Here is a 23,472-nt window from a genome sequence, read left to right as displayed (position 1 = left end):
ATATTGATTGATCTATTGCGAAAAGCAAACAGCTGTGAAGAATTTCGAGTTAGATTCTTTTTCACAATTTTCTATGTATTTTTCCATTCATATATAATTATTAACCTTGCACGTTCTCAAGCATACCAGTCAGTCTTCATCGACTGGAAGGGGGGAAGCCGAACCAAACCAGAGCCAACAGATGGCGATGATAGAGGAGAAAGTGGAGGGGGGCGCATGGTTGATCGATCTTGATTTGATTTCTCCGCGGAAGTTGTGGTGGCGATCTTAGATAAATCAATTTCAAGATGGCAGCCAGCCAGCCAGCCAGTTTGATCTAGAAAAAAGGTTTTTAATAGCCAATAACAATTTCAATGGACATGATCGATATGCAACTACCATATCGGGTATCAACGAGCTTATCGATCTTACATATAGAAATTCAATAAAGATGCAAGGTGTCGGGTATCTCGCGTCCCATAGGCCTCTTGAAATCGCAAGACCGTCCAATCCGGAACACGTTTGGCAATGTTGATGGTCATCGACATCGACGCACGGAGGGCTTTTGCATATACATATAAATCAGATCTGCAGTTCTGCTGGCATGGGGGCTAAGCCTGGCTAAGTCTTATTCCGCCAATAGCCTCTTCAGGAAGAGGCCAGTAGACAACAAATACACTCGATCCAGCATGCACTACTGATCATTTGACTTCGCAAGAAACACCAAATCAAAGGAATGATTGGACCGGTCTCATTCATTAGTTGGTGAAAGTTTGACAGAAATTTAAAATATTATAGTCTTATGTACTGTGTTTTGTGATGCACATGCATGCCCAAGCACAGCCAAACCCCAAACTGGTGTAATAATTGTTACTTTGTAATTCCAGGTCTGATCATACTGCTCTTTTTTTGAAGCAATAAACCTGAAGCTAGTCCAAAAAGCAAAGATTTATCTGACTCTAGTCGCTGAGGTCGACTTGAACAATCTCGGGGGTGTTTACCGCTACTTGAGATTGGCTAATTCTTTAGCATCATCCCAAAGGATTGAAAATATAGACGTCGTGGCTCAATCAGAATACATTGAGAAGCAAGTAAGGCTCAGTGCAATAATTCGGAGATGGCGACAGGAAGCCCTAACCCTAATCCTACATTGATGCCGAGATCTACTCCCCTAACGCTGCGTTTTGATGCTTATGTCACAACACGTGTACACGTCCAAGTACAGACCTTGATAGTCACGTCACAGTCTGTTGGTGACACGAGGCACATGGTCTAAGATTCCGTGTCCAGAAGCCTGGAAAAGGTAAAGCTGTTAGCCAGATATCAAACCATGTTATAGATCTAGTTACTCCGTAGTTCCCTACTAGTTCTAGAATCGTGCCATCTCCAATGTTGGTGCACGTAGTGGACAAGGGAATGAAAGCTTGTTCTATGTTCGTTTTCCTTCTTTTGGCCTAGTTCTTACCACCGAGAGATGGTCGTCACCCGTGTGTATTACGAATACGGTTATGTGCGCGGACGGAAGTTGAGAATTGAAACAAAATGGTAACAAGGACGTCCCTACATCTTGCTTATCCCAATTCAACGCTCGTGTAGTTCAAATTACCTGACACCGAGTCGATAGGATTTAATCTTAATTTTTGTCATGGTACAATGTACATAGTTCTTGACTCTTTTTTTTTTTTTTTTTTTTTTTCAACTTGGACATCGATACCTCGGATTGTATTGATTTTGTTTCCCCAAAAGTTCTGGCGGATGAAAAAGGGAGGAGGGCGTATGTCTGTGTGACAGTTGAAATTGGAGTAGATCCCGAGGCAGATTGATTTAAGATTTAAGATCTTGATCCGAGTCATTGCCGATGCAAATCCCGATATGGCTTAGCCACTGCAGATGCAAGTAAGTTATCGTATTACGTACGTATGTATTCCTTACCGATCAGATGGTATCTAATGTATAATGTTACCATGTCCGTACGTAAATAATAAAATACACAGAGGGACATACGTTACCTGTATTTATCTTACAGACTGCCAGCATGCATGCCTCGAGGAGATTCGCTGTTCACAAAGAAAGCTGAAACGCCAAGACAGAAAGCGCAATGTGATAAACGAAAAATAATCGTAGTCCTACGTCGATCGACTTTCAGCCACTGTTAGGTGTTGTTAACCATCCGTTACTAGTAGTATTAATGATCATGATGCATGGTGGAGTGCCACTTTAAGGGTTATTTTCTCTTGAACGCGTGAACCATGCGCATCGACCGTTCGCCTCAAGACGCCAAGGTTTGTTTTCACTTTTCTTTTTCCTCCGTTCGAACCAAGTCAGACTTCATATTCCTGCCAGCTTCTAGTTAGGTAGGTCCACGAAAGTGGATAATTATATGAGCTTCTCGTATCAAGAGATCCACCAGACTGAGCTCTCCCCCTTTTTTAGTCAATTCCAAGCATTCAATCGGCAACCACGAAAACGAACTCCATAAAGGATCGCCTATCAGGATCTACCATCCAGCATGAATCCGTAATTTTCAGCGAAATTTAAAATGCTATATCCATGCGTGCATGTTGAAATAATGGATCCGTACAGCGCATTCGAAGTTTCTAGTAACCCTTGCCCGGATTCCAAATCACTGTGCATCTGACGGGTCTGCGGTCTTACTCTTATTTCCGATCTGTATTTTGCTACCTAGGTACTTCCAGGGTTGTACTCCGCAATCCTTGTCGAGTCTTCCATACTCCTTGTTAGGACCCGGAGTTATAAAAATAAGAAGAAGAAGAAGAAGAAGAAGAAGCAAACATAACATATCATTTGCTGGGTCGTAAAATCTGACTAGACGCAACTGACTAAATAGCGGAAGATCAATCGATGACAGTTGCATCAACCGAGGACGGAGAAGTCCGTACTACATAGTTTCTGTTATTTTTTCTTTTTCTCTTACAACTTGTCATCTTTTCAAATCAGCACTACGTAATTATGCATCACGGAAGCAAGTTCGTTTTGTTCCGCACCGTCCTGCTGGGATACCTACTCCGTTACACTATTTGCTTTACCGGTTTAATAGTCTGGTTTCGATCGGTTGCCGGCAGCCGTGAGTAGGATGAAGTAAACACAAGGGTATGCTCCCAGTATTAGTGCAGTAGATGCTAACGCCCATGGAACAGATACGGACGCTTGCTCGGGTCGCAGTTACAGATCTAGTAGTTATTAATGCAGGTCATACCCGCTTATCCCTATGCTACTATCCGTACGGAGTAACTACGCAGTGGAGATTCTGCCTACACTGCAATGAAATATTGTCCTCTGGCCCACCTTGCCCTCTCAGATCCGACAATTTTGGTAACCCAGATTATCTAGTACACATGGCGAGGAACATATTTTACATTTACTACGTAGTACGTACCATGTTTTGAGGATCTGGTTCCGTCGGGCTAAAAGCAACCATTGTTTTTCTGGGTTGCTACAACTGTTAGCGTGTGGAGCCAACCAGGATATCCTATGTAGGATCGGTCAGGATCAAAACAACAAGCTATAGGCTATTACACGCTCCTAAAATATCGTCGTCACTCCCTTTTAAAAAGTTGTAGGACATTGCCCAATTAGGTAGTCTGTTGTCTTGGCTCAAGGCGTTCCTTTTTCCTTTTTCTTTTTTCTTTTTTCTTTTTTCTTTTTCTCGTGGTACGTAGTAACACGTAGTTATACTTTATCGTTTCTTCAATAGTTTCCCTAAGACCCACTCCTCTGTAGGTAGTACGATCTTACCGGATCTATTACCCGTCTATACCATACGGAGTACTCCGTATCCGTAGTACGTAATCATTGCACTGTAACTTACTGTTTTACATACCAGGTGTAAGCACTAGAGTGTAACTAAAACTAAATGAATTTATTAAATCACCATCTACTCCGTACTTCGTTACTAGAACTTAGATTCGGCGTACGGAGTTCCCAATATAGAAAAGATCCTCGTCCATTCAAGCATCAGATATTTGTCATGAAAAACCCGTTCCTTCTCCCCAGGATTTCAATCCTTCGATCAACTTGATCTCCATCTACCTATGTACCCAAGAACAGAGTAAGTTTACTGATTCAGATATCAATCTGTCAGTGGTTCCTAGTCAGGCTGGCTAGACATAAGTAGTTAACTTGAATCTTAAAAGAAAAGGGAAGGGGGTCGGGGTTAGGGTTTTTTTGTATGGTTGGGATTTGAAGTTTGTATTAATTACCTAGGATGGCAAAATAAGTTTCTAACATGATGCATAGTACCTCTAAATCCTCAAGCCAATCTTCTATGAGAAGGCAACTGAAATAGAAAAGACGACACTTGTTATGGAAGTAGATGAATAAAAGCTACTAAGGATATTGAAGGAAATGACTTTGCAAAGCATTAGATCAAATATCCGCAACAAGACAGCAGCTCGCTGGAACCATGTGTACATATGAGCGTGTAACTTGCAGTATCTATCAAAAATATTCTGGTCCGAATGGTCGACAGTAAAAACCTCATGTTTGTATGAGGTCTCTTTAACCATGCATGATGAGCGCCGGTACTCCAATCTCAAATATATGTAGAAAGACAAATGGAAGGGGAGAAATAAGAAAAGTCCAAGTCGCCTCAAAGTCGCTAACAACGTAATCTTTTCACAGTAATGAAGAAAGCCACAAAAGAAAACACCAAGTCAGGCAGGTAAGTAACCCACTTGATAATGCAAAATTAATATGCGCACAATCAACCTCAAAACAAAAAAACCCCCCACCCCCCATGCTCCTGAACTGCAGGGTAAATGTTGAAAAGAGAACGTATAAACCGAAAAAAAGCATGCCCAGTGTGAAATCAGATCATGGTAAGTAAATATATATATAGGTATTCTGTGCGCCCCTGACGTTGTCCGGTACCTAGGTATGTACCTGTTGCTTTAAAAGGTAAATAGGCCACTGCGTTTCTTGCCCAAAGGATAGACAACCAAAGCAGCCAAGAAGAGACCAACGGTGATACCGATGGCTACTTGGATCATTCCATACCCAATGTCAAAGACGACTCCGCTGTACATCTTATTCATTCCGTAGACCGACGACATATTCTGCTGTGCCTCGTAGAAACCCTGAGTTCCGTTATTGATAATTGAATAGAATGATGTATTTTGATTAATAGCATTTGCTGAAGCAATACCAGAAACTAAAGACCCGCTTGCTGCTAATCCAGATGGGACCTGGACGAATATTGCTGGGAGTATAGCAGCCGCGGCGAGACCATGTTGTAGTCGACTGTATAGGTTTCCCATTACTCCAATGACAAAAGCACCCAAGGCATTGACAACCTGGGTGTTGGCTCCGAACCTTTTCGTCGATAGAAATGTGGTTAGGTAGCCGCAAAGAGAGATGCATAGCATCATCGGTATCTGTCGCCATTTAGCCTGATTGATCGTTGTCAAGCAGAAAGTGAACATGGCAACGAAAGGTAAGCGTTGCAGATAAGGATTTTGGATTGGGCTAGGTGGGCAAGTGTAATCTGAAGTGGCGTTTGGGTCTAGCAGGCCATATACCGATGTACCGACTGTGATTCCAAACCCGAGAAAGAGCGAGTAGATAATCGAATAAACCATGCGAACCGAGCCAGCAACGATACTACGAGACTGTAATTCCAGACTTCCACACAAGACCATGTATCCGGGTAGAATAAGAGCAATAGAGCTCTGAGCGAGAGCAGAGAAACAGAAAAGATGACCACCGTTATACGGTATGCTGCCAAACGCTCTTGCGAGGAATGACGTAAGGACAGCCGCAGATATTTCGAAGACGTTGGAATATAAATAGGAACGTGGAGATAAAACCAATTGCAAGATTCCCAGCAGACAACCCAGGACAAATGCAATTGGCATGTCAATTGGACGAGCTCCGAAAGCAAACGGGCCAACAGAAGCGCTGGCACAGCCGTGCATCAGAATGAGAAACCAAACGTTGAACCGGGGTTTTTGCTTCATGATTTCTTCCAGGTTTCTTGTTGCTTCTTCAACCTGGATAATATTGTGAACGACTTCTTTATAGATTTTATGCACTTCAAACAATCGGCCAAGGTCAACCCCTTGTGCGGCTTTCACCAACTTCACATCTGCAGTGTGGGTAGCAGCATCATCAAATGATATAACCATACACCCTGGAATGTATAAAAACTGTCCATTGACCTGTAGAACCTGTGCGGTCATGCGCATATATTCTTCCAAACGATGTGTAGGTGCTCCATACTTCATTAGAGCTTTACAGAGACGCAGCAAATATCGTTGGCAAGATAGAGTCTCAGCGAGGTGGACAGTAATACACATCTCTTCTCGAGCGTTTTCTTGGTCTCGTAAATCCATTGGCCCCCGGGTACCTGGTATCAGGCCACCGCTACTTCGGGAGCGTCTCAAAGGCGGTCGTTGGCCCGATGTGCCTGAGTAAAAGTCTTTGGCTCTGTGATCTGTCCATGAGAGAGCCGTGGAAGAATTGGAATTTTTCTCCCACCATTTTCTTTTAGGTGGTTTAGCAATTCCCGAGTCTTGGCTTAGTGATCGCTCGGAGCTGTAGGTATCATCGAAGCTGTCATCGCGCAGGTGTAGGGTGTCTGGGTAGCTTATATAATCTGTGTTTGGGACATGGTTTCCAGCATGTCGCCGCTCATGCAGTCTCAGTAGATCTGCTAACACGCCAAAGTTGTTACGAGACCTTGAAGCAAGACAATCCTCATGATTCTGTTCCTCGGTTCGTGTAGGCTGTCTGGAGTGCAAGCCAGGGGAGGACAGGGCATGGACTCGAGAGAGAGCATTGAAGCCCCGTCGAGTCATTTGTCGAACGCGTAGGAGAGCTTTCAATAACTTTAAAGAGCGTCGTTTATCTCGTCCCCTTGTGGCCGATCCTTCCTCATCCTTGTTGAACAAGTCGTAAAGCTTCTCTGATAAACTGATCAGAGGGATATCTTCACGAACTTTTGAAACGACAAGAAAGCAAAAAGTATAAAGCGCGCTAAGCCCATAGGTTAAAAGAAACTTGGATTTTGTAAAGCAAAGGCAAAGCGGCCAGTGGGCTTGCTCTTGTGCGGCATGGTCTGCAGCTTTGAGTTTGTCCTCGGCGCCGATCTCATCATCATAGTCGTCGTCAGTGATTTCAGTTGAGTACTCGTTTGAGCCTGAAGTGGATCCACTGAACGTACTGTCATCTGAGGACGGGGATGAGCTATCATCCGTCAAGACTTGGTGGGAGGAACCACTTCCCAAACTATCAGCGTAAGGAATGCTGGAGGCTGATGTGGACCCTTGAAGATGCAGAACCCCTTCCTGGGTGTGGGCGGCTGACGTCGACGTAGGCTGCTGCTTTTCCTCGATCTGCAGACTACGCTGATTGATAGTGTGTTTGATGTTATTGGCGACCTGTAGAATTCCCTCATTCTTTGGCTTGCCCTGAGCACCCCCTGGCCCGGGCGTTACTTCGACACAAGTGATGCCATTGGGTAACTCTGTGCTTGATGTATGTGAGAGTCCCTGTGAAAAGATAGAAGTGGTGCATATGAGCCCTCCAGGTACGCGTCCTAGTAAATTCTTCCGTGAGTCGTCAAGACCATCGGAGCCGGGCAAGGGAAAGGCGGGAAAACCGCCAGCCATCTTTATAAAATACAAATCGCGGGTCTAAGGAACAAATTCCAAGCTCGAGCTTCTGCAAAACTTGATTGGCCGACTATCCCAGGTGGTGGGTTGCGGGCGAAGGCGAGAAAGTTTCACTTGGCTGTATCTACGGCAACGGTCAGCATATTTGTGCATGGTTGTTCCCAAATACCAGTATCTGTAGAGAGATTCAAACATCTCCTAAAGACTTCGGATGTACTTACAAAGTTTGTAGACTACCATTATTCAGGGTTCTGTTGTTGAAATGCGATACAAGGGCTACCGCGTTGTCTATTAAAGATCTGACGTTACCAGCCGTGGAGGGGGCACGTCAGAGGGCAAGCACTGGCGAAAAGAACTTACTCTTCGTGTCAAGAGTGGCCCCCTGCTAGACCTGTCGTAGTCTATGCTTTAGTCTAGTGTCGACCCTGTTCCAGAGCCCGCAAGGCCTGGGGACCCTGTAGTGCAGAGCTGGAATTATGTATTAGACTTGCACGGACGGATACCAAGCACGAGCCCGTTAGTAGACAAAACCGTGCAGATGAAGGGCCCGTAAGGTGGACATATAGTTAGAGATTGACATAGACGGAACACAGATGGAAGGGACGGCCCCTTAACTCGAAACTATTGGAAATGTTAAACAGAGGGGTGGACCCCTTGCTGTTTCCGTTTGTTTCAAACAGTGAAACTGGAGACGAGGGTAGTCTTTTTTCTCTCTTGAATTTTATTTATCCGATAGCAAAAGAAAAAACATGGAAAGAAAAGGTGACTTTTTAGGGACTTGACCTCATAAACATAAACAACTCCGGCCGTGGGGTGAATTTGGGAGGAAAACAAAAGAGGCCAGAGAAGGTAACGTAATCCACACCCGAGCGGATCACACCACCGAGCGGATCACTCAACTCCGAGCGCGTCAAATGAGTCAACTCTCTATATTCAACGCGCCAATATGCCACCAATTCCTAATAAAAATCAATCAAATTCTCAGGAACAAGAAGGACGAATCTTATTAGCTATATCCGATTTTAAAAATGGAAAATTATCATCAATTCGTCATGCAGCACGCACTTATAATGTGCCATATACAACTCTCTCGCGCCGCCTCAATGGTATCCCAATGAAAGCTGAGATACGTGCAAATGGGCATAAATTGACTCAATTTGAAGAGGAATCGCTTATTAAATGGATATTAGATCTAGATAAGCGAGGATTACCTCCCCGACCCTCTATGGTACGAGATATGGCCAATATTCTTCTTTCTCAACATGGAAATCAAACAGTTGGCGAGAACTGGGTTTATAACCTAGTCAAACGTCGCTCAGAGCTAAAAACACGATTTTCACGAAGATATAACTACGAGCGTGCTAAATGCGAAGATCCGAAGATAATTGAGGAATATTTTGATCGCGTACGAGAGGCTATAGCCAAGTATGGAATCCTATCGGAGGATATCTATAACTTTGATGAGACTGGCTTTGCAATGGGCCTCTGCGCGAGCGCAAAGGTTATTACTGGAAGCGATCGATATGGCCGTCCACATCTACTACAGCCTGGTAATCGAGAATGGGTAACTGCAATTGAGGCAGTCAACTCTACTGGCTGGGCCTTGCCCTCGTACGTGATCTTTAAAGCTACTAAATACTCCCAGGAAGGCTGGTTTGAGACCCTTCCAGATGATTGGAAGATCAATATTAGTGATAATGGGTGGACAACAGATCAGATTAGCATGGATTGGCTCATCAATCACTTTATTCCTCATACAAATGGCCGGATAATCGGACAATATCGAATGTTAATTCTCGATGGCCATGGAAGCCATTTAACTGCCGAATTTGATCGTACATGCACTGAGAATAAGATTATCCCAATCTGCATGCCTCCACATTCCTCGCATCTCTTACAGCCTCTCGATGTTAGCTGTTTTGCAGTTCTAAAGCGACAATATGGAAAGCTTGTTGAGCAGCGGATGAGACTCGGCTTTAATCATATTGATAAAATCGACTTTCTTACTGCTTTTCCAGAGGCCCGTACGATGGCATATAAAGCTGAGACTATTCGGAATGGCTTCAAAGCAACTGGATTAGTTCCATTGGATCCAGATCGAGTTTATAGTCAACTTACTATCCGATTAAAGACTCCAACACCACCTCCTAATCCACCTAGTGATTCTCAATCATCATGCTTACAGACACCTCAAAATCCACGCCAATTCAAACGCCAATTGAGTACGATTAAGCGACGAATCAGCCGGCGTACAAGGAGCCCCTCTGAAGTTATTGATGAAGCAATTAGTCGCATGTCAAAGGCGTACGAGACCAGTATTAACGAGCTTCTTATTATACGGAAGGAAGTTCACGATTTACGAGCTGCACATGAGAAAGAGAAGCGAAAGCGTACACGATCTAAAAAGCAGATATCTCATGAGCAAGGAATTACTAGAGAGGATGCTCAGGCACTTATAAATAGGCCAATTGAGGCATCTCAAGCTCCTACTACTGCTCCGGCCGAGCCTGAGCTTCCGGCCTCTCAACCACGTGTACGCCGTCAATTTCAATGTAGTGAGTGTGGAATTTTCGGGCATAGAAGGCCTCAATGCCCTAATCGTATTACTAATTAATTTTTTGTATATAATTATTATTTCGGGTTGAAAATTGAGGTTTAAAATCTATACAAGACGCTTTCTTGGAGCTGAGTGATCCGCTCGGTGGTGTGATCCGCTCGGGTGTGGATTACGTTATAGAAACATTCGTATTCATGCATATATGCAAATCTTGTCTTCATCATCGAATATGTACTTCATCGAGTGGCCTTTTCTTATATTGAAACATCGTTTTGCTCTTGCTGCTCTATATATCAATTTCATACTCTTTTGAATACCTGAGGTCATGCTTGAGGCTTAGTGAGATACGGAGATGACTCAATCAAATAGACGCCGAGTACATATTGTCCAGTCGCTACTTTCTTTAGGCAGAAACTCTTCTACCTTCACTTCATTCACTCAAGCCATGCACCCGCTTGATCAAGTCTCGCCTTCGAGAGGGTCTGGAGGCAAATGGCGAGCATGGACCAGTGACAATATCACCAGCAGGGATTGCTTGTGCTGTGGTGGGTCTCAGGTGGCCAGTGATTGTGGTTAACCAGTCTCTGCTGATAGGTAGAATGGGACGTGGATGGAGTGAGAGGAATGGTGGTGACGGACGGACTGAGCCGACAACACCACAGAAGGTAGCATTCAGCGATGATGGCTTGGCTGTGCAGTCACACACACACACACACACACCACCTCCTTTAATCAAGGCCTATAGGTAACAGATTCGGTCGAGTCTCAAGAACAACCTCTTTACCAAAGGGATTCAGGCCAAATAACCATGGAACGACGGGTTAAATCTTTCTGCAATATCGATCATGTTGACAGGTCAACTAGTACTCAGTTATTTGGGTCGACATAATGATAGGCAGAGCGACGTTAGGGTTGATTTTGTGGGCACGGACTTCATGGCAGTGGAGCGTGCACCGTGTCAAACGGAGAAAGAACTGAGAACGGCATTCCGTTTCATTTTTCATTTCTTATCGTTGAATAAATGATGTGCTTAGGCTTTTGCACTCACTCGCCGACATAGTGCAAGTGCAGAAATTCTTTTGTTTCCCCGTCCCCCTGACCGTCTCCCGTTGAGGATATCTTCGATACGCAGCTGAAGACGCAACATACAGGGCTTGAAGGAAAAGCTATTCACTTGAAACCCAGCCATACACCTGGGATAACACAGTCCGTCCCTAAGAAAGCCCTCTCGAAGAATGACAAAGGCGTAGAAACAGCCAATAATGACTTAGACATGCTTACCATGTCTGTGGATTGATTCTTATCTATGGAATACATTATATCATATCTGATACGTCTAATAGACATGAAATTTTTGTCCACTTTGAACACCAGTAATGTGGACGCAGTACGGAATGTTTCATTACGCGGTCATTGACATCGGACTGTTTGTGGAATGAGCAGACTGCTGTTTGGGACGAGAACCCGACATATTGGGTCAATGCAGATTGTTTCTGATGCCGTGGTTGGCCAGCATCGCAGAAAAAAAAGCACGTGTCTGCATTAACCCTGACCGAAATGGTAACTTATTTCCTATTCGGGTTAAACCAGGATGCTGCGGATGCAACGCGGGCTGCGCTATGCATCCATCGATGCTCCTTTTCACCTTTCTTCACGATCAATGTTAACGAGTCTAACCATACAGCAGATTCTACCTAGGAATGTTCAGCTACAAGAGAAAAGCCACCGGTCAACGTCGCAAGGCTTATCTCCATTCTATAAATGATACAGCACACATTGAGCTGGACTGCTTAAGTTAGCATACAGTCAATATGACTCATCGGACATCTAGACCTGACTCAGATGTGCTCATACCCGGTATCTAGACCCGTTTATATGTGCCTCAAGGCCCGAGTATTCCATAAGGGGCAATATCGTTACAGGCGAGCAGGGCCCCTGATCAAAAGTGGATCGCTGAAAAATAAATATGTGCATAGAAGCTGGATACTATAGGGTATTCGTTAGCCGGAACACATAAAGACACAGACTTTGCTCAATAGAAGGCCTTCAGGCATGCGAAGAATTTTAAGAAGTTTATTTGCTCAACATGATACGCTAAGTCTAGAAGTGTTTCTATTTTCCTCTCAGACCGAACAGGCAGCACGATTACTCATCTCTTCTTTACTAGTTTTCGACCACAGCCACCTTCTTATGGCCAAATGGCAAATTCAGAAATCATAGGTAATCATTTTCTAGTTCTAGCCTAAGGTTTTGGAAGATTGCACATTCTTGGCATAGAGGTCGGTGAGGTGTCACAGCTTATGTGCTGCTTGACAAGTATACGAAAGCGAGGAGGTCACAGGCTATATGCTGTGCTACCTACTTAGCAACACCATAGTTGACACTACGTAGTACCTACTGCTAATCTACTTCGGAAATTTCAATCCGTAAGTAGGTACTGATTTGGTCATCTGTTTACTTTTTTGCAATCACGAAATGGGTTAATGACCGAGTCAATATATCTCCAGGTTATTGGGCTTGCAGGCAAAACAGAATAATAAACAAGACATTATTGTTATTATAATCCCTGTGGACGTTATTCGTGATGGGTTACATATTGTAAGTGACCTGCCATCTTCACATGATAATGTCACAACGTTGACACCATCGACTTCGATTTGGGCGAATAATGACGTATAGGATGAATAGCAAGAAGAAAAGATCTAGATACAAGTCACAATAGCGAATCACTAATAGCCAGTAAAACTAGGTATCCCTTGAAGGGCACTAGATCAACTAATTACTTGTGCCAGACTTCAGCTTATCACAGTACCACCACATACAAAGCGACTCGACCCATTGTACCAGAGAAGAATACTCAAAAACTACTAGGTTCTTGGCTAGTATTTCCCACTGGTTGATAGATTACCCTATTCATATAGAGGGCCTAGAATCCAAATAATGAGCCAGATCTGAACGCCGTGTTACAATAAAATACTAACCGGATATAACTCTATCAGACTGAGCACATACCTTTGCCGGTCAGAAGGCCATTGAATACGTATGATTTATACCTGCCTAGGTGCCTCACAGTATTAATTTCTTTTCAACGGCCCCGCCTTTACCACGTAATGATAGGTTTTGTCGGTCTATTTTTCAATAAAAAAGGGCGTGTCACTCAAAGCAACTCTTGAAGTATATTGACGATGTTCCTCATCTAGGAGCTAGAACAAAGAGTTGCCTAGGCGGGGCGAGGAAGGTCTTATCATGAATTTCACCGAAGGCCAGATGGTGTGTAATACCCAGATATTCTAGACCATAGGGTACATGGACGAATGTTTGAGGCCACCTAAATACGAGATACTTCTGTATCATGCAAGTAGATGTATATTCGCAATGTAAACTACAAGTGCTAGGCGAAGAAATGGCCACATGATTGGATAAAGAGCGACCTGGTCATGCTTTGAAAATTCCATTGATAATTCTAGTGCAACTCGCTTTCATTCCTCCTACGGCTATATTTCTTTATCTTTGCTTTCTATAACCAATATAACGATTATTTCTGTGTCCCTTAGGCATTGCTTTTCGCCGTCTTGCCTTCATTTCTGGAGCAATAACGCGGGAGCGACTAGAAACAGAAAAGCAAGACCTGCCAGCCTTTGACATTATTTATCATGGCTGTGAAGTTCGACGTCTTATGATAGGCTTTAGGGAAGCCATGCACGATCCATGAGTGGATATGATGTCGAATTCAGCGACACAACCTTTCGAAGCTTGAAGGACCCAGAGAAGAAAGTTTATTAAATGGCCGGGGAAATCTGTGGCTCGTTCCGAGCCGAAACTTTGGTTAGGACCCATATCGAAACCCGGTTGCACCAATAACGCTAAGCTAATCATTATGAAGCTTCATGAGCAATGTACAGCAGCATCACACACGGCACGGATCAAACAAAGCCTTCTCCCCAACAGCGCGGAACGCTGCCAGGCTTCCCCCGTTGTAGGACGCTTTACGTATTTTTCATCCATTCGGTTCTCGAAAGCTACATGCTCCTTACCTCTTATCCGTGAATCAACAAACATTCGACGTCAGGATCCGTTCTCCGCGTGCTACTACCCCCGTGGCAACCCCGAATCCGTCCGTGATGTCTTAATAACAACAACAACTTTGAATCGGAGAAGGTCCCAAAAGCAGCATACGCAGTTATATTGAAGAATAGCATCTAAATTAGGCACAGTGTACATCCATGTATGAATAGCTTGATATTAGAGGATGCATATGCAAGGCTACCTATGTAGTTCGGGCGTACAACCAAACTGCAAGTTGGCGGGAGCATAAGCCGACATACTTTGTGTCGTCAGTAAAGAGAGTGTAACATTTTCGTCTAGTAGAAAAGGGTTAAATTCTAGCAAAGCCAGCTGCTACGGAAAGCGACAGAACGGCCGGTCCAAATCCAATCGTGCTACGGAGGAGATATCTTGCTTAGATGGATACAGGCCAACAATATGAAACTTTACCTGAGTTGGTAAAAGCCGAGATTGAAAATTTCTCTCCTATCCTTGAAATACACAGGCAAGCAGCCATATGCGAGAAAGCAAGAAAGGAAAAAGGGCTAGGGAGTTAAAGAAAAGCTTGAAGATTGATACCTACGTACCTTGAAAGCACTTTTTCATTCAGCCCAACTACCTGGAAAAGTTGCCTACTGGCATCTGGAGATACACAAAATGAGATCCTGGGGTAGTTAAACTAGCTAGTACGTACACACATTGAGCTACTACTAGGGTTTCACAAACAGACATGAGCTTGGGATCCCAGGTACTGCTCCAGCTTTCTCATGCATCACCGTTTAATACCACAGCAACCAGTACTACTCCTGCAACAATAATATGAGGTGTCTTTTACGATAGTTACTTTTGGCTATGCAGACCTTTCTGTGTATGAAGAACAACTGGGACTGTGTCCAATCAAATCAATTCACCAGGTAGCTCCATGGAATCATAGGTATAGTGCAAATTACCTAGGTAGGTAATGTGGCACAACTCACTGATGACGCCTTCCTCCGTAACTGTGTTGCACTTCTCCAGTTCTGGCTCGCTCAATAACAAGACGTTTCAAGGACATGTTAGTTACTGCATCTGTGTAGATACAGGGAGACAGCTCAAGGCGCATCCACAGGCCCGACATCTTTGAACTGCCCCCCGTCGCACCTACGCACTTAGAAACCATGTATGGACGTCAACCAATCAAGATACTGCCAGACATATCTAGATAAGTAGGTAAGTTCCATGTATCGATTGAGCATAGTCTCTATGGCATTTAAGTATAGCCTGCATCATGATGAGGAGAAAGCAATGCCATTGAATTGAGGGCAGTATTGGCGTATTGACCTGCACTCATCTTCGATTCGAACTATCCTAAAAGAACCATGGAGAACATTATAGGGTCATCGCTATTCACAACATTCCACATAATCATTGCAATATCATCATTTTGAATCCTAACAATGGGGAAAAAAAGATACTGCACATATTTCCGTAACCAACAAGCACAGGAAATGAATAGAAAGGGGAAACGAAAGATGTACTGATAAGAGAAGCCCTCGCAATGAAGACAGTACAATATAATGCGCCCGGTAATCTGGTATCATATCAAAAAGAAAGAGCAGAAATGTCAAATAAAAACATCTTACTAATATTAGGGCTATCCATTTTTACCTCCTCTCCACACGACTCAGAGCCCCAAGTATTAGGCTTAGATCTTCCCTTTGCTGTCGTGTCCGCAATGCAATCTTGCGATGGAAATTGTTTTTGTCCTTATACGTATCGCCATCCTCTGGGGCTTCATGGAGTGGTGCGCTATCTGAGCTCCGGTTGTCTCTTTCCTCAAGTTGTTCAGAGCAAACCTTCAACATTTGATGAGAGAGACGATCGGCTGCAGAACGATAAATATCGATGTCATGGAGTCCCGAAGCAAATGCGTCTAATGTCGGGGCTAGAGATGAAGTGATGCGTGAGAGGCGGCGAGTTATTGTGGCAGGTGGTAGAGGCTGATGGGCAGGTGGTGTAGTGTTGATTCTTTCCGGCTCATTCTGAGTCCCTTCATAGCGTTTTCGAGCACCCCCAGGAGCGAGCGTGGCCAAAATTGATTGTTGAGAGGGATCTAATATTGTTTCATCTATATTTGGCAGGCATTTCGGTCGAGCATCGTCTCCCACAGCCTGCTCAGAAGGCGATTCTATAGTGGGTATCGAAGGGACGCGTAGTAATGCATTGAGTGCATGCCTTTCATTTTGCAACCTAGTCGTCGTTAGCAACTTTCGTTGAAGAAAGTAGACATCTGGACTGCACTGTCTCAAGATACATACCTGCGTATTTGGTCTTCTAACTCTTTTATTTTTTCCGCATTTTGGATGTTTTTGGGATTTGGCTTCTTGACAATAACCGTAGGAGCCGGTGCATCTTCCCGAGAAAACCAATCTGATAACTCGGATTTATTTGAAAGATCTTGAAGTAGTTCCTCTTGTATAACTCGAGCTGTACGCAATTAGTGAGTTAGAGGTTTATTATCAGCAAACGTAGTTTGTTTATGAAGACATTACCTGCTAGTCGGGCACTGTCGTCGTCAGAACGCGAACCTGATGGCTTGTCGTCCATTGCACGGGTGGCACACCACGTTAACAGCTGTCTCATGCGGCGAGGCTCTGAAAGTCCATCACTTGCGATGTGTTTATAGAACTCTGATGTTGGAACCTCCCTATGAGGTAATGCTATACCAAGAATATTAGCTGCCTGGTTTTGTTTCAAGCGTGGGAATCATTTCTGAATTGAAAAAGGAGATGAGTACCGTTTGATGCTCCCGAATCTATTAACGAACTTGCTCTCCGGCCTCTCATTCCCAGACTATTCCGTCTTGGCCCATTCCCTGCGCGACCTTCCCTCATCTCCTTATTTCGCCGTATAACGGGAGTATCTGCCAAAGGCAGTGCAATCTTCGACGTTGCGCCTTGAGAAGGCTCGGGTGATCGCAAAGTGATATCCACAGAAGGTCTCGCCTTGGCAGGCCTGCCTTTTTTCGATGGTTTTTCTGTGGGAAATGGGGGCTCTTCACCACGTTTTCGAGTTTGCCCGACTTCGCCTTGAAGTTCCAGAGAAACCCTCTTCGGGCGTCCCTTAGGGGCCTTGCCATTTCTTGTACTAGGCCTAATATCTTCTGGTATCGTGTCTCCAGATGGTTGTGTTATATGATTTTTCGGTGGACGACCTCTTCGTGGTGAGTGTAGGACGGCCTTTTCTATTGCGACATCATCTGGGATTGGTTCTTCTAAACCTGATTTCAGTTTCTTCGCGGCGGTAGTAGCTCGAGAAAATTGGAAACCTCCAATGTCTTCGTCGTATGCAGCTGTAGGAATTGAAATATAAGTCAGTCATCTTCACGTGGAGGGATGAATGGCGACCCAAAATCTTTGCGTTTCGATCTGAGGAATGACAATGTTGATACTGAGCGACTTACTTGCGTTTCTTTTTGTCGCATTCCGCGTCGATCTCTCTTGTGTAAAGTTTCCAGAAGAGAAAGCGCCTTCGTCAACCCCAATTTCCTTTGCATTCAAGCGCGAGCTCGTTCGTTTTCCTCGCCCCTTCTCACCATTTCCACGTACCGACGACGCAGGTCGCCCCTGCGACGCCGCCATATCAATCACTTTGAGAGGTTCACGACGCGCGGTCCTTGTAGCCGTTGTTGTCAAGACCGTGACGGTCATATCAGACAATTCGATATGTGGGGGGGGGGGCAGAGAAACTCGAGAATCGCCTCTGGAACAATTGTTATAACTTGTCTCGTCTCTTATAGTCACGGATATGTCGCAATTCGTAAATTTCGCAGAAGACTGTTAGGGCGCTGTCTTTCTGCAGCGCTTTCGTAATCTCGGTGTTTAGGTCATTAAAGCTATCTCACGTCGTCACAAAATCCCCTCCCTCCATTACTCTCAATTTGTGTCACAGAGTCGTTTGCTAAGAGCACCTTTGCTAGCATAAACCCCTGATCTTGTAGCGCCGGCGTGGCGCGCGGATTCTCAATTCGTTGTCGGGTCGCAGAGTCCTTGCAATTCAGAGCGAGCGTGATGGTGAGAAAAGGACGGGTCGCGCTTCTGCCGATAGACGCGACCCAGACTTGATGTTTGCTTCACCACGAATCAGCAATTCACCTGCGCAGCAGCCAGCGGGTTGGGAAGCAAAAGAAAAAAACACGATAGTGCGCCTAGTCCCGAGGGCATTGAATATCTTCTCGTCTAGATAGAAATCGCGACTCTTGCACTTCGTCTTGCCCCAACGCGCCAACGACCAAAACAACCTTGTGGGTGGGGACGTCTAATCCTGTTTGGGGTTAGTGTGCATGCTCTGGCACGAGGGCCGAGGGGAAGCGCTGCGTAATCACGATACGGTAATTATTTCTCCAATAGCACTGCAATTCTCTTGCAGACATTTGGTATTTTACACTATTATGTACCAAGGAATACGGAATACTGCGTAAGTTATGTTTTGATGTTGGTGAAATGCAAGGTTTTCGAAGATTCCATGCCATAAATGTCGTGCATACATCATCATGGTCGTGTATATTTACTAGAACACAAAGCGAACCAAATGTACCATGTTCAACGAGGTTTGTCTGGGGATGCGCCATGCTTTTGGGCAGTGATCAGTGATCACCCAGCTATCCTGCGATTCGCCTCCACTTTCGCTTCATGAGAGATGCCTTGCTCTTTCTGCTGCACATCAGGTTCAAATTGAGGCACGTCTGGACTGTGGCCGATAGACATGCCCACCCGTATCTATAATGAAATGTTAATAACGAGTGCGGCCTCCTTATTTTGCCCGAGCTTCACTTACCAGAGTTTCAAGGGCTCCCTTAGAATTATCGATCAGATCGGAATCAAAGTTAATCATTCCAGATTCAAATAATAGCACAACGGTACTTCCTCCAAATTTGAAATATCCCAGCTCCTCGGCGCGCGCTACTTTCTCTCCAGGCTGTCGGGTGATTACGGTACTCCCAACCATCATGGCACCAACACATACCACCATTACTCGACCATGAGCGACAGAGTCGATAGGTACTAGAACCCGAACATTCTCTCCATAAACATCGAGTGCTGAGCGAATTGCCATAGGATTTACCGTATAGTATTCACCTTCAATAGTTTTTGGGGTGCCCATGACTCCGTCCACGGGAACATGGAAACGGTGATAGTCTTGAGGTGCAAGTCGGAAAATTCCAAGAGCACCATTCTTATATCTAGGGACATCCTCTGGATAAGCTGCCCCCAGTAACCGGTCAACGGAAAATTCCCGGCCCTTAATCCAGATCTTGGTAGCGTCTTCGATGCGGTCGAATACTACACTGCGGCAATCGGCTGGTGAGACGACGATTTTCGGCTGATCCAGAGCAGAGCACGGCCTCGCATTTGGCTTCAATTTACGATAAAAGAATTCGTTGAATGTTTTGAAGTTCTCCATCGGCTCCAAAACTTCCGACATATCGAGCCGATGGAAGTTAATAAAATTTTCGATCTGACTAGCGGACACTGGGTCGTCATATTTCTTCCCTTGTTTGATGCTTAGAGACTTTAGCATCTTCCGAACTATTGTCTTCATGTTAGTCATCTTTTATCATGCTCATAATGAGAGCTTTTTTTAACCCTTTGACTTACTTCTCTTCTTCTCCATTTCGCGACTTTTGAGCCCCTTATACAGCAATCGAATCCCAAGACGAACATAGACACTCATTTTTTCCTCGTTGATCTGACCAGTAATACGATCCTGCACCAAAATGTTTGCGGAATTTGCCCCTAGCCGATATCCTCCATAGCCAATCTTGGTGACAACTTTGCTGTACCACTTACGCTGTGCTTGGCTGGACGTGACAAAGCCACCCATGACGATGCTATCAACCTGGCGCCAGTCTTGACTGACACATGTTGCAAGGTGGGTAATAATGTCTGCATCAGAGCGTTTGCTTAGTCGTGGTTGGTGGCATAGAGGGCATTCTCCAATTTCAATTACGTGCTCTTCACCTCTTTCGTCGGTGAGATCGTCAGGTGTAAGTTCGCCGAAACCTGGCGAAGGCTGGTCCGCCTCAGGAATAGTTGATATATCTACTTGCCGTAGATTGCCATTTACATCTTCCAAATCCGTTGCTTCGTCAGCAGCACTTGATGGGTCCGGGCTGCGTTCCCCTGTCGAGGATAGGGAGGTTGGCGCTAAATCCCGAAGTTTCGAGGTGAGTCCCCCAAAATTATTTTTTTGCACTTCTTGAAGTGCATCTTCCAAGCAGATCACGGCTTGGTCATATGAGATATCAGCTGTCTCATTAGACTCATTCTCGCCAGCAAACCTGGTGAAGAAGCCATCAATGGTAGATTCCTTCAAAGTGGACCCGAGAGTATCAAGCATAGTAGTGAGCTCTATTTTACTGAGTCGACCGCTGTCGTCAGCGTCATACTGCTTAAGCATGACTCGCCAGAACTGTTGCCGAAGAGCTTTATACGGCATATACTTTGCTTTGATAAAGAGTTCTGGCGAATACTTGTCCTCCCATCGTTCTTTATTCTTCAATAGGAGCGGGATAGTATATGTCCTTAGATCTTCGCTATCTGCAGAACTTTGAGAATTTAGAGGCATTTCGTCGCCCTTTGAGGGAAAGCTGCTCGGGACTTCAAGGGTTGCGTTGCTAGTATCAGTGGGGACACTGCTAGGCGGGGTTAATAGAGATTGTTCGGATTGAGTATTAGTAGGGAGCGAAGAGTTGGACGATTGCGATGTTAATGTTGGTTTTGGCGATCTACTTAGACTAGTTGCAGAGTTGGAGCGTGAGATGGGCAACCTGAAACGTGACCTCTGAGAGTGCAACATTCGCCCTGGCCTAGAAGGTTCCTGCAGTTTGTATAACCCAGTTTCTGGATCGGCCTCAGGGGCTGTCGAAATGAGCGTTTGAAGAGGAAGTTCGGCAGTTGCAACAAGATCATTTCCAGATAGTTTATCGCGGTCGACAACTGTGAAGCTCATAGTGTATAATTGTTCGTGTTTCATGACCTGGAAAACCATCTTTTCGTCGAACACTGGGTTTAAATTGTGACGAATAACCCTGGTGCGGAGAGTTTTTCTTCCCAGTGAGGTAACCACGAACGGGTCCATGTCAAATGATGTTCGAGTCACTGCGATTCAAAAGTCAGCTCTTATCTCGTTAAAAACAGAAAAGCAGGGTTGTTTACTATTTCTCTCCGGCGGTAGGTTACTTATCCTGTTAATTTCAAGGAATATAATGCCCTGTACACCGTTGGAGGCACCGGAAAATTGATAGGCTCTCGCCGCAATGGACTTCCGCTTCAGTCGTGCAACACGTAGCCGACGCCTTCGCTTTTCCACGACCTCGGGTTTAGTAGGGTCATCCGTTTCATCCGATGTCTCTTCATCTTTGTCGTTGTCGTCCTGCTCGTTCCACGGGGCTGACGTGAGGGCTGCATCTTCCTCCTCATCCGCTGCGGACACAATTGATCTAAATTTCTGGTAGGTCTCGGTAGAAGTCGCACTAGGATTGGCCGTATCGAGGAGAGAAAACTGGATGAGTATTTCTCCAGAAACTATACTTTCCTTCTTCTTGCCCCGTCTCCGCTTTGATTCCAACGTGTACCATTTTGGCTAGGATGATGTTCAGTCACGAATTGCGTCTTCGGTTGTGAGCTTAGGCCCGGTGTGTGTGTACCTGATGTTGGGTTTCCCCTTCCCCAAATATCTCCTCCAACGGGATATCAAACTCCCCCATATAATCCCTCCCAAATCGGTCTCGATCCCAGCAGACACATTCCAAAAGAGGAACGCCGCTAATGGGCAACTCAAACGTCACATTCCAATCTGGATTCAAGGTCTTGCTGATCGTCGGAGTCGATTCGCGCGAGTTTCCTAGGGACACGACAAGGAACTTTCGCATAATTGAGTCAAAGCCAGAACGCATGAAGGGCGCAGATGCAAGAAAGACTTACAGGATCACTCGTTCCGCCTCTATCTTTTGCTGCCAGGTTCCTCCCCTGGTGGATGCAAGGTTATGTCAGCCCTAAGCGCACACTTGAGATCACAGGGACGAGATCTCCTCCTCACCTTCACCACATTAACCTTCAGCGTCAACGGAGAATCCATTGGGGACCTCAATGGGCTTGGGTTTCGACTTTGCTGAATTGGAGTCGTGCTCTTAGAGCTGACGAAGCGCTGGGGGAGTGGAAGGCGGACCATGGTCAACTGGCACACGGGTGTGGGGTATATTAACGAGCCTGGGCGGGTGATAATAGTGAGAGATTAAGGATGACGATATAAGTTAGCAAGGCCAAGCCAGGAAAATCACTACCCTGCTGCCGTCGGGTGCTGACATTGGTCGTTTGGTCCGATCAGCCTGTGGGATGAGGTCAAACCGTCAGGGCTGTCTCTATTTATTTTGGGGAAGGTCCCAGTTGCACCGGTTTTCCGATGTTTCGCTCCGCTCTTGGAAGCGTGTGGGTTGTGAGATGTGAGATGTGACGTGTAAGGCGTAAAGCGTAAGGGTTAGAGATGAACTCAGCGTGTTTCCATGCAGGAGAGCTGTGTGTGCATTGTTTGTCTCTCTTTCTGCACGACTTGGAATGCAATTGAGAAGAAAGAGAGGTGGGGAAATAAAATAAAATAAAATACAGTATTGTCGCGAGGCAGCGACCATACGCGAGCAATGGCAGCAGCTTTGAAATTGGGGTGAGGTTGCAAGGTTGTGAGTCTCGCAGTCTCTCTATGGAGACATGACGTTGAGCCTCGAGGGGAAGAAAAGAGACTCGCCGGGAAGGCGGGGTGGGGGGAAGCTGACCGAAAGTTTGAAGTTAGCTTGCAAATGCAGCCGGTGTCCTTTTCATTCGTGCTCGTGAGAAGAATATAAAAGATAAATCTCTATTCAAAATATTACATTGAAAAGCGAGAAGGGAAAAAAAAAAAAAAAAGGAAAGATGAATAATTGAATGAATAAAATTGCAGCGAGACCTTCTTGGTCGTATAATTTAATATATAGATTGTGCGTTTACCCCAACTGAACAGGAGCACTACTGCCGCATTTCTACAACTTCCCAGGGACATTTCCGTTCGTTTTGGCACAGGTGCGTGCGTCTAGCTTACTACATAAATATCATCATCTTTCTACTGGGCGCATTAATTAACTCGCGGCGATAGGAGGGATTCGTTTACGACGGATGCTCGCGGCACCCATCTAGTGCTTATGAGAGGGCAGTCCAAGACTCCAACGTCGTAATATTGGTTCACAATTCT

At 45.1% G+C, this 23,472-nt stretch overlaps 3 protein-coding genes across 3 annotated transcripts, besides 1 other annotated feature; all 3 read right to left on the bottom strand.

The window, feature by feature from the left end:
• Nucleotides 1-4,889: 4,889 nt before the first annotated feature.
• UA08_01488 (hypothetical protein) lies at nucleotides 4,890-7,607 on the bottom strand (the record flags this gene model as incomplete). The annotated part of the gene is made up of 1 exon (XM_020261157.1): nucleotides 4,890-7,607. One exon carries the CDS (start codon nucleotides 7,605-7,607, stop codon nucleotides 4,890-4,892), a length of 2,718 nt encoding a protein of 905 aa, XP_020123702.1.
• An 853-nt stretch (nucleotides 7,608-8,460) lies between these two features.
• Nucleotides 8,461-10,345: a repeat region (Identified by RepeatMasker using a combination of RepBase library and repeat library created with RepeatScout).
• A 5,509-nt stretch (nucleotides 10,346-15,854) lies between these two features.
• UA08_01487 (hypothetical protein) lies at nucleotides 15,855-17,900 on the bottom strand (the record flags this gene model as incomplete). The annotated part of the gene is made up of 5 exons (XM_020261156.1): nucleotides 15,855-16,440; nucleotides 16,509-16,677; nucleotides 16,743-16,910; nucleotides 17,018-17,542; nucleotides 17,654-17,900. The coding sequence occupies 5 exons, from the start codon at nucleotides 17,898-17,900 to the stop codon at nucleotides 15,855-15,857; spliced, it is 1,695 nt and encodes a 564-aa protein (XP_020123709.1).
• A 942-nt stretch (nucleotides 17,901-18,842) lies between these two features.
• Nucleotides 18,843-22,422, bottom strand: UA08_01486 (hypothetical protein; the record flags this gene model as incomplete). The annotated part of the gene is made up of 7 exons (XM_020261155.1): nucleotides 18,843-18,968; nucleotides 19,027-19,778; nucleotides 19,848-21,350; nucleotides 21,432-21,834; nucleotides 21,899-22,114; nucleotides 22,176-22,220; nucleotides 22,291-22,422. The coding sequence occupies 7 exons, from the start codon at nucleotides 22,420-22,422 to the stop codon at nucleotides 18,843-18,845; spliced, it is 3,177 nt and encodes a 1,058-aa protein (XP_020123708.1).
• Nucleotides 22,423-23,472: the final 1,050 nt, after the last annotated feature.

This window comes from Talaromyces atroroseus (assembly GCF_001907595.1).
Source record: "Talaromyces atroroseus strain IBT 11181 chromosome Unknown scaffold_1, whole genome shotgun sequence".
NCBI classification, from domain to species: domain Eukaryota; kingdom Fungi; phylum Ascomycota; class Eurotiomycetes; order Eurotiales; family Trichocomaceae; genus Talaromyces; species Talaromyces atroroseus.
The sequence above is the reverse complement of the archived record's forward strand: the minus strand, read 5'-3'. Positions and strand labels throughout refer to the sequence as shown.